At 50.4% G+C, this 15,341-nt stretch overlaps 1 protein-coding gene across 2 annotated transcripts in view; it reads right to left on the bottom strand.

Annotated features, from left to right (window-relative positions):
- Nucleotides 1–12,594, bottom strand: part of NARF (nuclear prelamin A recognition factor) — a 42,980-nt gene extending 30,386 nt beyond the window's left edge. Inside the window, exons 1-4 of one of the 2 annotated variants that reach the window (XM_011999747.1) lie at nt 12,434–12,594; nt 11,041–11,121; nt 6,229–6,372; nt 1,912–2,044 (exon numbers count right to left, since the gene is read on the bottom strand). In XM_011999747.1, coding sequence (XP_011855137.1) covers nt 1,912–2,044; nt 6,229–6,372; nt 11,041–11,121; nt 12,434–12,460 — 385 coding nt within the window. In that variant the 5' untranslated portion in view covers nt 12,461–12,594. The remainder of the gene's footprint in view (nt 1–1,911; nt 2,045–6,228; nt 6,373–11,040; nt 11,122–12,433) is intronic. The other variant, XM_011999809.1, reaches the window with a different exon arrangement.
- Nucleotides 12,595–15,341: the final 2,747 nt, after the last annotated feature.

Raw genomic sequence — 15,341 nt, 5'->3', positions numbered from 1 at the left:
AAAAAAAAAAAAAAGAAATATTATAAATTTTAAAATATTACATTAAGAAATCAATTTTACTGTGGATACATTTTATTGATATATAATATTCCATTATATAATTTTAACAATCTATCCTCAAATAAGATATTTCATCATGAGAAAATAGAGCATTTGGCAACTTTGATCTTCAGTAAAACTAACCTAATCCGAGGCTTTACGATGACAAGCATGAAGGAGCAACCTAACGTGTGTGCACCTGTTGCTGTAGCCGGGTTTTGGCGGCAGCACATTATGTGCTAGATGACCAGGCCCTGTTAGAGCCCAGGCACCTAGGGAACAGGGAGCATCAGGACCCCCAGGCTGCTGCTCAGACTTCAAGCCTGTCCTGATGATCCTTATTCCAAACATCATTTTATTTCACCAGTAATTCCCAATATATCTACATCTATGTTCTTATTTAGCAGAGATGGGATCTTGCTATGTTGTCCAGGTTGGTCTCGAGCTCCTGGCCTCAAGTAATCTTCTGGTCTTGGCCTTCCAAAGTGCTGGGATTACAGGCATGAGCCACCAAACCTGACCAATATTTACAATTTTTAAAAGCCACTGTATAATAATAAACCTTTTGGCTAGGCGTGGCGGCTCATGCCTACAATCCCAGCACTTTGGGAAGCCAAGGTGGGTGGATCACGAGGTCAAGAGATTAAGACCATCCTGGCCAACATGGTGAAACATCATCTCTACTAAAAATACAAAGATTAGCTGGGTGTGGTGGCAGGCACCTGTAATCCCAGCTACTCAGGAGGCTGAGGCAGGAGAATCTCTTGAACCCGGGAGGCGGAGGTTGCAGTGAGCGGAGATTGCACCATTGCACTCCAGCCTGGGGCACAAGAGTGAGACTCCACCTCAAAAAACAAACAAACAACAACAACAACAAACTCTTATTTAGCAACTCGCTCAGTCTTCCTTTTCTGAACTTGCACATCGACCATCACGCTATGAGGATGCTCAAGGCTGTAAAAGCCCCTCTATAAGCAAATGGAGGGAGGCAGTTCCACTTTGACCAAAGCAGAAGACGCAGAAGCATCATCCGTCAACATTTTAGGCAGTGTTATTCCAGTGCTGATGTGGAGTTCTTTGATTATATTCTTTTTTTTTTTTTTTTCTTTTTTTTGAGACGGAGTCTCGCTCTGTCACCCGGGCTGGAGTGCAGTGGCCGGATCTCAGCTCACTGCAAGCTCTGCCGCCCGCCGGGTTCACGCCATTCTCCTGCCTCAGCCTCCCGTGTAGCTGGGACTACAGGCACCGCCACCTCGCCCGGCTAGTTTTTTGTATTTTTTTTAGTAGAGACGGGGTTTCACCGTGTTAACCAGGATGGTCTCGATCTCCTGACTGCGTGATCCGCCCATCTCGGCCTCCCAAAGTGCTGGGATTACAGGCTTGAGCCACTGCGCCCAGCCTAAATTTCTACCTTTCATTCATTCCTCAGGTAAAGGACACAAGCCCATTCCCTTTCTGGTCTGCTCTTCAGACAGCTTCTTGGGAAACCAGACACTAATCATTTCAGAAGTGACTGTTTATCAAATACACACCCTCTGGGGGTAAGGGGTGACTTGGAGGTTGCTGGGCCAGTGTGGGAATCTCCCAGTGTCCCTGTCCGTGTTGTCAGAGGCGGTCACTGTTTGGTCCCAGAGGGGGCAGCTCCCATTGTGTAACAAAACACCCGTCTGTGCACAGCAAAGGAGAAAAGTGACACTCGTCTACCATCGATCAGAGGCTGGGTTTTCATGACACACGGGACAAGGTCTTTTTACGTTCCAAGAGACTCTTTGGAAGTTGCTTATATACCCCGCGTCCTTGAAAAACGAACTTGAGAGATTAAAAAGGGCGCTTATAAACTCGAGTTGTCCAATCGATCAAAGGATGACTCACCAAGACTTCTGAGGAAGCCACAGACTCTTCTGGAAGCATCAGTTACACTGAGGTTGAATTTAGCAGCAAAATAAGGCAAAGACTGAGGACACACAGACACTACCAGCACTTTGTGCTTTGAGGTGTCACATTTCTGGAAGAAGAAATAGAGAATGTCAGGTATCTGCTGATTATACAAGGAGTAAAAGTTAGACATCTTAATGAGAAATTCAGAACAACGTAATGGATGGTCTATGCAAAGACTAATAAAATAGACAAACACTGGCAAACATAATTAAGGAAAAAGAAGAAAAAAAATCAGGATTATGGTGAGGTCTGGGCTTCTGGTAAATATTTTTTTAGAAGTCAGGATTTACAAAATGAAACATGAGCTGGCTTCGGTGGTGTATGCCTATGGTTCCAGCTATACAGGAGGCTAAGGCAGGAGGATCGCTTGAGGCTAGGAGTTCGAGACTGCAGAGCCTATAATCACACTTAGCAACAGCCACAGCCACTGCACTCTAGCCTGGGTGACAGAGTAATACTCTGTTTCTTTTTCGTTGTTGTTTGTTTTTTGAGACAGAGTTTCACTCTTATTGCCCAGGCTAGAGTGCAGTGGTACCATCAATCTCAGCTCACTGCAACCTCCACCTCCCAGGTTCAAGTGGTTCTCCTGCCTCAGCCTCCCAAGTAGCTGGGATTATAGGGACCCGCCACCATGCCCAGCTAATTTTTTGTATTTTTAGTAGAGATGGGGTTTTGCCATATTGGGCAGCCTGGTCTCGAACTCCTGACCTTGTGATCCGCCTGCCTCGGCCTCCCAAACTGCTGGGATTACAGGCATAAGCCACCTGGCCTGGCCGATACTCTGTCTTAAAAGAGACATGACTACAGATCTAAGAGACTTTGTCAATTTCAGGAATAATGTTATATCAGTAAATGTGCATATCTGGAAAAAATAATTTTAAAGGGAAAATACAAATTACAACATTGGCCAATGAATAACTGAAATTACTACATAATAATAAAAAAACACACACACTAAAATGGTATCCAGAGATGCCTCTTAAAAGTCATCAGCCCGGCTGGGCATGGTGGCTCACAGCTGTAATCCCAGAACTGTGGGAGGCTGAGGCAGAAGAATTGCTTGAACCCAGGAGGTGGAGGCTGCAGTGAAACGGAGGTTGCAGTGAGCTGAGATCGCTCCACTGCACTCCAGCCTGGGCGACAGAGCGAGACTCCAACTCAAAAAAAAAAAAAAAAAAAGAAAACAAAAGTAACCAGGCCCAAGACACTTCGTGAGTAAGCCTCATCTACAAACTGTTCTAAAAAAATACTGCATAAACTAGCATAAAACCACAAGGCTATCAATATCCTTAAATCAAAACTAGACATTGGCAGTGCAATAGAAGACAGGTTTAGATAAAAAGAGTCAAGGTCCGGGTGTGGTGGCTCATGCCTGTAATCCCAGCCCTTTGGCAGGCTGAGGCCAGTGGATGGCCTGAGGTCAGGAGCTCGAGACCAGCCTGGCCAACAGGGAGAAACCCCATCTCTACTAAAAATACAAAAACTAGCCAGACATGGTGGTGTGCACCTGTAATCCCAGCTACTCAGGGGGCTGAGGCAGGAGAACTGCTTGAACCCAGGAGGTAGAGGTTGCAGTCAGCCAAGATCGCACCACTGCACTCAAGCCTGGGCGACAGAGCGAGACTCCATCTCAAAAAAGAATAAAGAAATAGACACGCAGCAGGAGGGTGGGGTGGAAGTAATGGGAGAAAAAAAAAAAAGAAGGCCAGGTACAGTGGCTCGTACCTGTAATACCAGCACTTTGGGAGGCCAAGGCGGGTGGATCACTTGAGGCCAGCAATTAAAGACCAGCCTGGCCAACATGGCGAAGGCCAAAAAAAAGAAAGAAATGGACGCACATCTATCAATATATGAGAGAGATAGGATATTTCAGGTCAACGGGGAAAGAAGAGAAGATGCTGGAACAACTTGACTTTTTCGAATAGAAAAGAATGTATCTGCCTGGGCATGGTGGCTCATGCCTGTAATCCCAGAACTTTGGGAGGCCGAGGCGAGCAGATCACTTGAGGTCAGGAGTTTGAGACCAGCCTGGCCAACATGATGAAACCCTGTCTCTATTAAAAATACAAAAATTAGCTGGGCATGGTGGCACATGCCTTTAATCCCAGCTACTTGAGAGGCTGAGGTAGGAGAATTGCTTGAACCCAGGAAGGAGAGGTTGCAGTAAGCTGAGATCACACCACTGCACCCCAGCCTGGAAGACAGTGAGACTCCATCTCAAAAAAGAAAAAAAAAACGGAGAAAGAATGTATCCACATCTCACACTGTACTAAAATATAAGTTGTAGACTGGACAAGCAGCATAAGATAAAATATAAACTGTCAATAAACATAATCTGCGGCAACCAACTTCTCTAAATAAGCAGGAAAATGCAAATGAGATACAATTTTCTATGCATCAGGTTGGAAAAAACTGAATTTGATATTGCATGTGACCAGGATGGCTGCACACAGCTGTTTGCCCATATCACTTAGGGAAGTATAAAGTGACACAGACACTTTCAAGAGTGTTTTTGCAAAAACCGTTGATACCACAGAATTAAGTCTCTAGTAGTCTGCAAAGCTGCATCCACTAAGTCTGTACAACATAACAAAATGGCTGAAGCCATTCTGTTCCCTGAAAGGCCAAGGGGGAGCAGGTGGGGACGGGTATGCATGGCGAACCTGGCTGATGGGGGTGGCATCTCCTGGTTCAGACCATCCTAACCAGGCAGCCTGCTGCTTGCTAATGGAGCTCCCGTGCAACTGCATGTAAGTCAGCGTGCACCCAGACACGACGAATGCGGGCAACACAAACTGCATGTGTGATCTAGGTCATGCATGGTGGTCGACGCCTGTAATCCCAGCACTTTGGGAGGCTGAGGCAGGAGGATTGCTTGAGCACAGGAGTTCAGGACCAGTCTAGGCAACATGGCAAAACCCCATCTCTACAAATAATACAAAAATTAGGCAGGTGTGATAGCACGCGTCTGTGGTCCCAGCTGCTCTGGAGGCTACAGGGAGCCTCCGGAGGTGGGAGGATCACCTGAGTCTTCCCACTGAGCCAAAACTACACCACTGCCCTCCAGCCTGGGTGAGACCCTCTGTCTCAAAAAGAAAAATATTGTGATCTAATCGATGCTGGATGACTTGTCCAGAAGATGCCATGGGGGTAAATGGCAAACGCGAGAAGGCTCCTTGGCTGTCCCCTATGCCACCACACTTAAGCCAGTCAGTGTTTCTTGAGGCCCCTACCTTGCTCTAGCACACTACCTACTGTGAATGGGCGCCTACACCCTGGGCGGGGTAGGATGCCGATGCTTCCTTTGGAGGTGACAGCATGGAAACCAGGAAGTGCTTTTCAACCTCATCTGCCTTTGTCTCTTTCTCTTTCACCTGTGATACGGTTTGGCCCTGTGTCCCCACCCAAATCTCATGTGAAACTGACGGCTGGGCCTGGCGGGAGGTGACTGGGTCATGGGGGCAGATCTCCCACTTGCTCTTCTCGTGGTAGTGAGTCCTCACAAGATCTGGTTGCTTACAAGGGTGGAGTACCTCCCCCTTCAGTTGCTCGCTCCTGCTGCCACGTGAGGACATGCTTGCTTCCCCTTCGCCCTTCTGCCATGATCGTTTCCTGAGGCCTCCCCAGCCATGTCTCCTGTAGAGCCTGTGGAACTGTGAGTCAATTAAACCTCTCTGCTTTATAAATTACCCAGTGTCAGGTAGTTCTTTGCAGCAATGTGAGAATGGACTAATACAACCCATCTCATGGAAAGACAAGTGGCACCTTTAGGTCTGTATAGGAGGTCTGCAGGGACGAGCTGAAGGAAGGAGCTTTGGGAATTTTTACTTCCTTGGAGTGTCTCTGCCTTGCCCCAAGCTGATCGGTCTATTAGAACATAACTCTCGTGTCCGAAAACGTGCAGCGGAGGCAGAACAGCAGGAGCTCCAGCTCTGTGCTGCCCGCATGATCACCAACACCCGTGTTACCAGACCTCACCAGGAAGAGGCCCTGCTTAAGCCACAGGAGCCTGAGGGGTGGTGCCAGCCCCCCACCACTGCCTGAGCATCATTAAGGGAGCATGAAATTGTGCAGGGATTTTGCTCTTGATGGAGAGGATTGGAACAAGGTCAAAGCGGGACGTTATCAACACCGGGAAAAGGCTGAGATGTGCATCGGCTGTCCCAGCAGAGGCTTCTGTACAGGAAGCCAGGACTCCCCTCGACCTCCAGGCCGGCTCCCCAGCATCAGCAAATGCCCTGAATGCCTTACCTTGTTAAGGTTCAGAACGCGGAAGAAGTCCTTGGCATTTTGCTGGGAAAGCTGGACTCCTTCCTCTGCAGTCACGCAGCTGTCACATGCCAGGCAGTCACTCAAAAATATCCTGGCATCAGCCAGCTTGTGGAATTCTCCCTTCTATGAAAGGAAGGTAACGTTTCAGCATGATTATTCAACAAATACTCTTTAATGTGCTTTTTTAGGGAGGGTAATACCCATATACGAATTCACAGTAAACACCGGAGACAATACCAGGGTCCAGGCCTGGTGCTCAAGGGGCTAGAAGCAGGACAGTCTCTGCCACTGAGCAGCTCAAGGTGGTAGAGGGACACAGGACACAGGGCCCAGCCCACGATGACACTAGGGAACCATGCAGATGACAAAGGTGGAACCCAGCCCTAGCACCATCATGTGGTAGGAAGTAAAAGACCCCTGTGTTCTGGAAGCTGACCCCACTGGCCCCTTCCCTCCTCCTAGACCCCTTCCTCTTTGGTGCCTGTGATCCAGCCCTCTGACTGCTCCTCTAGCTCTGTGCTCCCTAAGCTTATCATCCCACGGCTCCCTGAGGCCACCCAGAGCCCTGGCCTCTCCCTCAAGGCTCAGAACTTTACAACTCAGTGCTGGCTCTGCGTTTGCACTTGGACATGTAACAAGATGCTCATTCTGACCTGGATGTAGAGTCACTCTTTGATCCCTTCCAGCCTCTCCTTCCTGATTGGCCCTTGTGTCCCCCAACATCTGCTAAAACATAAACTACACCTCTGCTCTGCTCAGACAGCTGCCCCTCACACAGAGGGCGTGAGCAAAGCCAGTGGCCCCTGTCTGCCTGGGTCCCATCACAGCCTTGGTCTCCACACGTCCCGCCCCACTGGCCCTTGCTGCTCTCGCCATCCCTCTGCATGAAGCGACCTCTAAGAGTCCCAGGCTCGCCCTGGGTGGCCTTCAGCAGAGAGGATGTCCAACACCTGCTAAAACAGCGCCACTCCCTCACTCGTCTCTTCCCTCCCGACCCATCTGTACTCATGTTGCTGACTGCTGGCAGGAATCTGTCCCTCCTCACTAAAATGTAAGCCCATGAAAGCTCGAACACTGTCTGTTCTCCTGTTCCCCAGCACCTCCAAGAGGTACTGCACACAGATAATGCTCAATAAATAACTGGTGGATGAACACATGAATACTCTGACGCTTACAGGAGTAATGTCAATAAATTACAGAAGCTCCTCAGGTAGTCCATGCATTTGTTTTTCTTTAAAACATGATTTGACAGGAGGCAGCTGTGGATGTCCCCCTCCTTCCATAGTGTGCTGTGAACGGCAGCTCAGGTGTCACCTCTGCCTCCTGTCTATGCATGACCCCATGTCTCTGTGCAGCCCACTCACCCTGGGATCTTGTTCTGCTGCAGATGGGCACTCAGGGCAGATGGGCACTCAGGGCAGATGGGCACTCAGGAGGTCCACATGGGGCTCAAGAGCTTGTGCTTCTAACAAGTTCCAAGTGGGTCGAAGCTACGGCTCCACTCCAAACGTTTGGTGCCCACAGCTGCATGAATTCTGCCTCCACAGCCCATCCGGATCGAGGTGCCCATGACCAAACTGCACCCCTCACCCAGCAGTGCCTCCTCCCTGCCTTGCCACCAGACACGTTGTGTATAACTCAGTCCTTCCGTAAGGTTTCATGGTCCAGGTCTTATTCCCTCCTCATTTGTCGCATTCTTTCTTCTTACTCCTGCTGCCTTCCACATTCATGCATTCTGCAGAAGCCCTGTTCCCTTTTATCAGGCCTGCCGGCCTCACTCTGCCCAGGGCAGCCCTGCCACCTGCACTTCCAGCAGAGTGCTCTCCTCACCAAACCCCAGACTCACACACTGTAGAAGGCCCAGTGTCTGTGGAGCTAAAACTGCACTCTCTTCCCTGCACTATGTCCTCTGTTCTGTCTACCACTCTGGCAGACTTGCCCAGGCCCACCACCTCTGCCTAGGCTCTCAAAGCTGCCACCCAAGTGGCTTCCTGCAATTCTTCCCTCTACTCTAGCCAGCTTAAGTCAGTTACCTCCATCACCTGCCCTAAAACAAACACCTGAGTCATCCCCTCACAGTCCCCACAGCTCTGCACTGTCACTGACCTGGCCAAGGGGAGCCACTGTCTCTCCCTAGAGCATGTCTGTCCACACCCTCCTCTTGCCTGGTGCCAGTGCCCTTCCCTAGACTCCCACCCTGAATTCTGACCACTCTTCAGGGTCCACTCCACTAACCCTAACCCAACTCCTCTCACCCTGTGTCTATCACTGACCTGGAAGAGCGCCCGCTTAGGCTGTGTACACACGTTATCTCATCCTCACCACAGTCCTGGGAGGGAAGTAACCCTACTCCCCAGGCCTCTGATAAGGAAATGAGACTCACAGGGCTTAGATATCTGTCCAAGATGTCACAACCAGAGGGCAGGCGACGGAGGCCCCTGGGGCCGGCCATTTAAGCGCACTGGCCCCAGCTGCCTCCAGGACTCCAATGCACCCTACCTCTCTTCTGCCTGTGGCCAGCTCTTTGAGTGCTTGTCTCAGGCCCTGTTGCTCCCTAAGCCCCACAGTCCCCACAGCACACAGGGCAACCAGAAAACTTCTCAGATTAAACGTATCAGGACTACTAAACTTAAGGAAAAAATATGCTTCTGCCATATTGCCAACTCTCCATTTATAAATTGGTACCAGTACTTTCTAAGGGTAGAATGAGCGCAACCTCTCCCAACATCTTTCACTCAGTAAAACAGGGATAATGGCCAGGCTTACAGGTAATGCTTCTTCTGAGCATGAAATGAGACTGTATGTAAGATGACATTCTTTTTTTTGAGACGGAGTCTCACTCTGTTACCCAGGCTGGAGTGCAGTGGTGTGATCTCCGCTCACCGCAAACTCCACCTCCTGGGTTCAAGGGATTCTCTTGCCTCAGGCTCCTGAGTAGCTGGAATTACAGGCATGCACACTACGCCCAGCTAATTTTGTACTTTTAGTAGAGATGGGGTTTATCCATGTTGGTCAGGCTGATCTTGAACTCCCGACCTCAGGTGATTCACCCATCTCGGCCTCCCAAAGTGTTGGGATTACAGACGTGAGCCAACATGCCTGGCCATAAAATCACATTCTTGAGAGCCAGGCTCAGGGTATGTACCCAATAAACAGAAACCATCGCTACTAGCTAAGGATAATTTAAAAACAAGAACTGAATTAGAAAAGAGGCCAGGTGCAGTGGCTCATGCCTCTAATCCCAGCACTTTGGGAGGCCGAGGTACGTGGATCACCTGAGGTCAGGAGTTTGAGAACAGCCTGACCAACATGGTTTCACCCCGTCTCTACTAAATACAAAAAATTAGCCGGGCGTGGTGGTGCACGCCTGGAATCCCAGCTACTTGGGAGGCTAAGGCAGGAAAATCTCTTTAACCTGGGAGGTGGAGGTTGCAGTGAACCAAGATCGCACCGCTGCAATCCAGCCTGGGCAACAGGAGGCAGACTCTGTCTCAAAAAAAAAAAGAAAGAAAAAAAAAGGAAACCATTAAAAAAAATTAACTACAGAATCATGAAATTTGAGTTATTTTATAAATTACCTATCTCAATACTCATTTTATAGAATGGAGCTTACTATTAAAAAATATTCAGCTGGGACTGAGTATAGTAGCTCATGCCTATAATCCCAGCAATTTGGGAGGCTGAGGCAGGAGGATCACTTGAGCCCAGGAGTTCAAGACCAGCCTGGGCAACATAATGGAACTCCATCTCTACAAAAAAATTAAAATAAAAAATAAATTAGCTGGGCACGGTGGTGCATATCAGCAGTCCCAGCTACTAGGGAGGCTGAGGCAGGAGAATCACTTGAGCCTCGGAGGTTGAGGCTGCAGTGAGCCATACAGTGAGCCACTGCACTCCAGCCTGGGTGACAGTGAGACCCTGTCTCAAAACGGGAAAAAAAAAAATTCAAAGAAGAAATCCAATATTACACCACGTTTTCTTTGTTCCCAATGCAGTGTGTTTTGGCATGGATGTGTTCTGAGAAGACAGGCCTTGTGCCACCGATGGACTGTCTCACACATGTCTTTATTAGCCCCTTCAAGTTTATTTCAGTCTTGGAGACGGAGTCTCGCTCTGTCGCCCGGGCTGGAATGCAGTGGCACGATCTCGGCTCACTGTAAGCTCTGCCGCCCAGGTTCACGCCATTCTCCTGCCTCAGCCTCCCGAGTAGCTGGGACTACAAGTGCCCACCACCATGCCTGGCTAATTTTTTGTATTTTTAGTAGAGATGAGGTTTCACTGTGTTACCCAGGATGGTCTCAATCTCCTGACCTGATGATCCGCCTGTCTCAGCCTCCCAAAGTTCTGGGATTACAGGCGTGAGCCACCACGCTCAGCCTATTTCAGTCTTTTTTTTGGGGACAGAGTCTCACTCTGTTGCCCAGGCTCGAGTACAATGATGCAGTCTCAGCTCACTGCAAACTCTGTCTCCCAGGGTCAAGCGATTCTCCTGCCTTGGCCTCCTGAGTAGCTGAGATTACAGGTGTGCACCACCATACCTGGATAATTTTTGTATTTTTAGCAGAGATAAGGTTTCACCATGTTGGCCAGGCTGGTCTCAAACTCCTAACCTCAAGTGATCCACCCACTTCGGCCTCCCAAAGTGCTGGGATTACAGGCATGAGCCACTACGCCCAGCCGTACTTCAGTCTTCTCTAAAGCAGTGATGTGCATGGTGCTGTGAGCCCCCAAAGAGAAAAACAGCAGCAGCATTTTACTCTGGACTGATACAAAACTGAAAAATCTACTTGCCTCTCCATTTTCCTGGGCTGGACTCGGTGCATCGGCTGACACATTCTCTTGGTCATCAGTTTTTGTTTTCTTACTACATTCCTTAAAAAAGCAAAGGAACATTATTAATGAACTTTTAATTCGTCTCCATTAAGAAAATGTGCATACTCTGACCAATGAAGCTCATGTATTTCTATCTTCTTTTAAATTAATTAATTATTTTTTAGACAGAGTCTCACTCTCACCCAGGCTGGAGTGCAGAGGCACAATCTCGGCTCACTGCAGTCTCTTCCTCCCGGGTTGAAGCGATTCTCCTGCCTCAGCCTCCCGAGTAGCTGGCATTATAGGTATGCACCACCACGCCCGGATAATTTTGTATTTTTAGTAGAGACAGGGTTTTGCCATGTTGGCCACGATGGTTTTGAACTGCTGACCTCAGGTAATCCACCTGCCTCGGCCTCCCGAAGTGCTGGGATTACAGGCCTGCACTGCCACTCCTGGCTAATTTTTGTATTTTTAGTAGAGAGGGGGTTTCACCATGTTGGCCAGGCTGGTCTCGAACTCCTGACCTCAGGTGATCCACCCGCCGAGGCCTCCCCTCCTAAGATGCTGGGATAACAGGCATGAGCCACCGCGCCTGGCCTTCTATCCTTTCCCGGCCTTCTATCCTTTCTAGTGAAACAAAAGCGCACGGACTTAAGATCACACACACATCTCTATTGTCTGCAATAATAAAAAAGCAGAAGCAACAGTAGCCTCCCCTATATAGGTGAATTCCCCTGGACGCAGGTGTCCTTAGAATACGACGCAGCCACCAACGGGGATGAACGACCCATTGAACGCTCGGAAGCCTCCTGCCACGGTGTCACGCACAGAAGAGCCAGCCACAGAGCAGCATCCACGGGAGCCCATTTCGGCAAAAACGGCTACAAACCCCCCTGCGTGCGCTGCGCGCTGGTGGCCACGGCCTGGAGACAAGCGCGGAGGGCGCCGGTCAGCAGCCGTCACCCGCTTCCGCCCCTGCACCGGCTGCTCGGTGACCCTCAGCGGGACAGGTTCGAAAACGCCTAAAAACCCCTCGGAACGCTTCTGATCATTCCCGCCACGACCGGCGTTTACTCGGACTGTGCCGCGCGGCACGAGAGGCTCGGTCTCCGTTCGTTTCCGCGCTTCGCGGGCGTGGGAAAGATGGACAAGTTCAGGGAGAACCGCTATGACCGAGCCCGCCCCACAGCGCAGCGGACCCCGCGCCGGCCGCCTCCACGCCGGGCGGGCCCAGGGTGCTGAGGCCGGGGAAACCCTGAAGAGCCCTGAGGCGAGCAAGCGGCGGGCCCGGGCCGCCAACCTCCGCCGCCCAGAGAGAGCCCCACGGGACAGGCACCGGGCGCGCGCCTCCCGGGCCCGCGGCGCTCACCTTGCGCGTGCAGTGCTCACACTTCATCTGGAGCGCTGCGGGCGGGAGGCCGGGCGCCTCGGCCTGAGGGAAGCACCGGGAGACTGGGACACCGCCGCCCGCAGCCCGCGGCCCTTTGTTGTCCTGCCCCGACGCGGCCTCACCCCCAACGGCCGCACTCGGCCAATGAGAGCACCCGGAGACGACAAGCCGCACCCCTGGGCCAATAGGATTCCCCACCCCTACGGCTTTGTCTAGGCCAATCACAGTGTCGAGAAGGGGCGGGCCAGGCCCCAGAGCCAATCGGAGCGCGCGGGGCGGAGCGCAGCTTCACTCCACGTACGGCGCCGCGGGGACCGGGTTCTAGCGCCGGTTTCCGCTTCTCGCGGGTCCTGCGGCGGCGGCGGCGGCCAAGCGGCGTTCACCAGGGAGTCGGTGAACGCGCGGACTGTCCCGAGGCCAAGCCGTGGCCGTTCCAGGGTGCTCGGTCCGGTGGTCACGGGGCCTGGAGGCCGTGGCCGGGCTCGCTCAGCCAGCTTGGCGTCGGACACTCGCCTTACTCGTGGCTCCCGACGGGGCGAGCCGGGGGCACAGCTCTCGTCCGCCGCCATTGCCGCTTCACTTCGTGTCACGTAGGCTTGGCGGAGTAGCAGCGCGCATGCGCGGCCTGCCTGGCAGTAACCACGTGACGGACCCGGAAGCACGAGGGCAGATGCTAAATGATGGCCTTTTGACATTTGCGTGCGTTCATGGTGGATAATTTTACCAAGTACATTGGTTTGGGCCCTTACAGTTTACAAAGTAAAGAATAACACTTACTCCAAGAAATGGATTTCAGTTAAGCAAAATGGCTTAATGGTAGTGTTGGACTCCTCTGCTAATTATAAACATTTTATGAAATCAGTGTATGTGTATTACAGAAATCAGAAATGAGAAATAAGAACATGTCTGGAAGAGTGTGACATAAGAAAAATAACTTGTAGGCATATTTAACAGACACCAGCAGTTCTCAGGATTCCCCATGTTAGAGCCTTTCTTCCTGTCCTCTGAGAAGTGAAAATGAAATCCAAAGACCCCCAACTGACTGCATGAACCCCCTACTGGCTAAGGAGATCCCAGAGTTACCTTGAAGATAGTTCTCAGCCATGACAGATGGGAGGTGAGACACCTGTTATTACCGGCGGCCCTTGGCTGACTACCATTAGGTTTTCTTTGCTAAGAGCTTGACGGAAACCAGCCCTTTCGAATGACTCCACCGCTGATAACCCTCCCACTTGCAGTTTCAGCGTAATTGACCAGTATTCCTTACTGATAAGAGATCACTGACCATGGAGTGGTTCTGGCCAGATGACATGACCCTCATGAAGGGGCCTGAAGCTTCACTGTGGTTGTGTATGTTTCTCTCTTCAAAAATATTCATGACTCCTCCTGTAGCTTGCTAAATATGTATATTTACACACTACTCTGCAAAGATTCCTGTTCCTTTTGCCCCTCCCTGGAAGTGTCCGTTTCTGGCTTCTGGCCAGAGGCAGTGCTTCCCTGCCTGTCAAAATGGCCACCCTGCAGGCTGAAATCCTTTATGAGAAATAAAGCTCTCCTTTCCAAATGTATGAATCTCATCATTCTTCAGCTTGTCATTGACCGTCAGGTTCTTCCTGCCCGCTGTACAGACAAAAAGTCAATTCATCAAGATTGCAGCACGACAGGAAAAGAATTTAATTGACACCTGGCAGGCCACACAGGAAGACAGAGTTATTACTCAAATCAGTCTCTCCAAAGGCTCAGCGGTTAGGGTTTTTTATGGACAATTTGGTGGGCAGGGGACTAGGGAATGGGTGCTGCTGACTGACTGGGGATGAAATCATAAAGGTGTGTGGAAAATGGTCCTCAAGCACTGAGTCTGCGTCAGGGTGGGGCCACAGGAACCAGTTGAGTCCTGAGTCACAGGTTGGGGTGGGTTCACTCTGAAAAACATCTCAAAAAGCCAATCTTAGGTTCTGCAATACTGATATTATCTATAGGTGCAATTCGGGAAGTTGCAAAGCTTGTGACCTCTAGCTACGTGAATCCTGAGCAGTAAGGGATTGTAGAAACCAGGCCTACATTTTAGCAGAGTTCAGGCCCCTTCCACAATCCTAAACTTGTGGCCTTTCATTAGCTTTACAAAGGCAGTTTCGGCCCCAGAAGAGGGAGGTGATGGTTTTAGGAAGGGACTGTTATCATCCTTGCTTCAAAGTTAAACCATAAATTCCTCCCAAAGCTCCTGAAATTAGCTTGGCTTATGCCCAGGAATAACCAAGGACAGCTTGGATGTCAGAAGAAAGATGGAATTAACTATGTGAAATTTCTCTTTTTTTTTTTTTGAGACAGGGTCTCACTCTGTCACTCAGGCTGGAGAGCAGTGGTGTGATCACAGCTCACTGCAGCCTCAACCTCCTTGGCTCAAGTAATGCTTCCACCTCAGCCCTGCCGGGTAGCTGAGACTACAGCTTGCACCACCATGCCTGGCTAAATTTTAAGCTTTTTGTAGATACAGGGTCTCCCCATGTTGCCCAGGCTGTTCTTGAATTCCAGGGCCCAAGTGATCCACCACAGCCTCCCAAAGTGCTGGGATTACAGGTGTGAGCCACTGCACCCAGCCTCTCGCACTGCCTTAATCTCTGCAAAGGTAGTTTCAAGTTGACACTTCAACGTTGAGGCCGGGCACAGTGGCTCACGCCTGTAATCCCAGCACTTTGGGAGACCAAGGCAGGTACGTCAGTTGAGGTCAGGAGTTTGACACCAGTCTGGCCAATATGGTGAAACCCCATCTCTACTAAAAATACAAAAATTGGCCGGGTGCGGTGGCTCAAGCCTGTAATCCCAGCACTTTGGGAGGCTGAGACAGGCTCAGGAGATTGAGACCATCCTGGCTAACCCGGTGAAACCC

This window comes from Mandrillus leucophaeus, unplaced genomic scaffold, assembly GCF_000951045.1.
Source record: "Mandrillus leucophaeus isolate KB7577 unplaced genomic scaffold, Mleu.le_1.0 Scaffold1, whole genome shotgun sequence".
In the NCBI taxonomy this organism is placed as follows: Eukaryota; Metazoa; Chordata; class Mammalia; order Primates; family Cercopithecidae; genus Mandrillus; species Mandrillus leucophaeus.
This window is presented reverse-complemented; position numbering and strand designations above follow the sequence as displayed.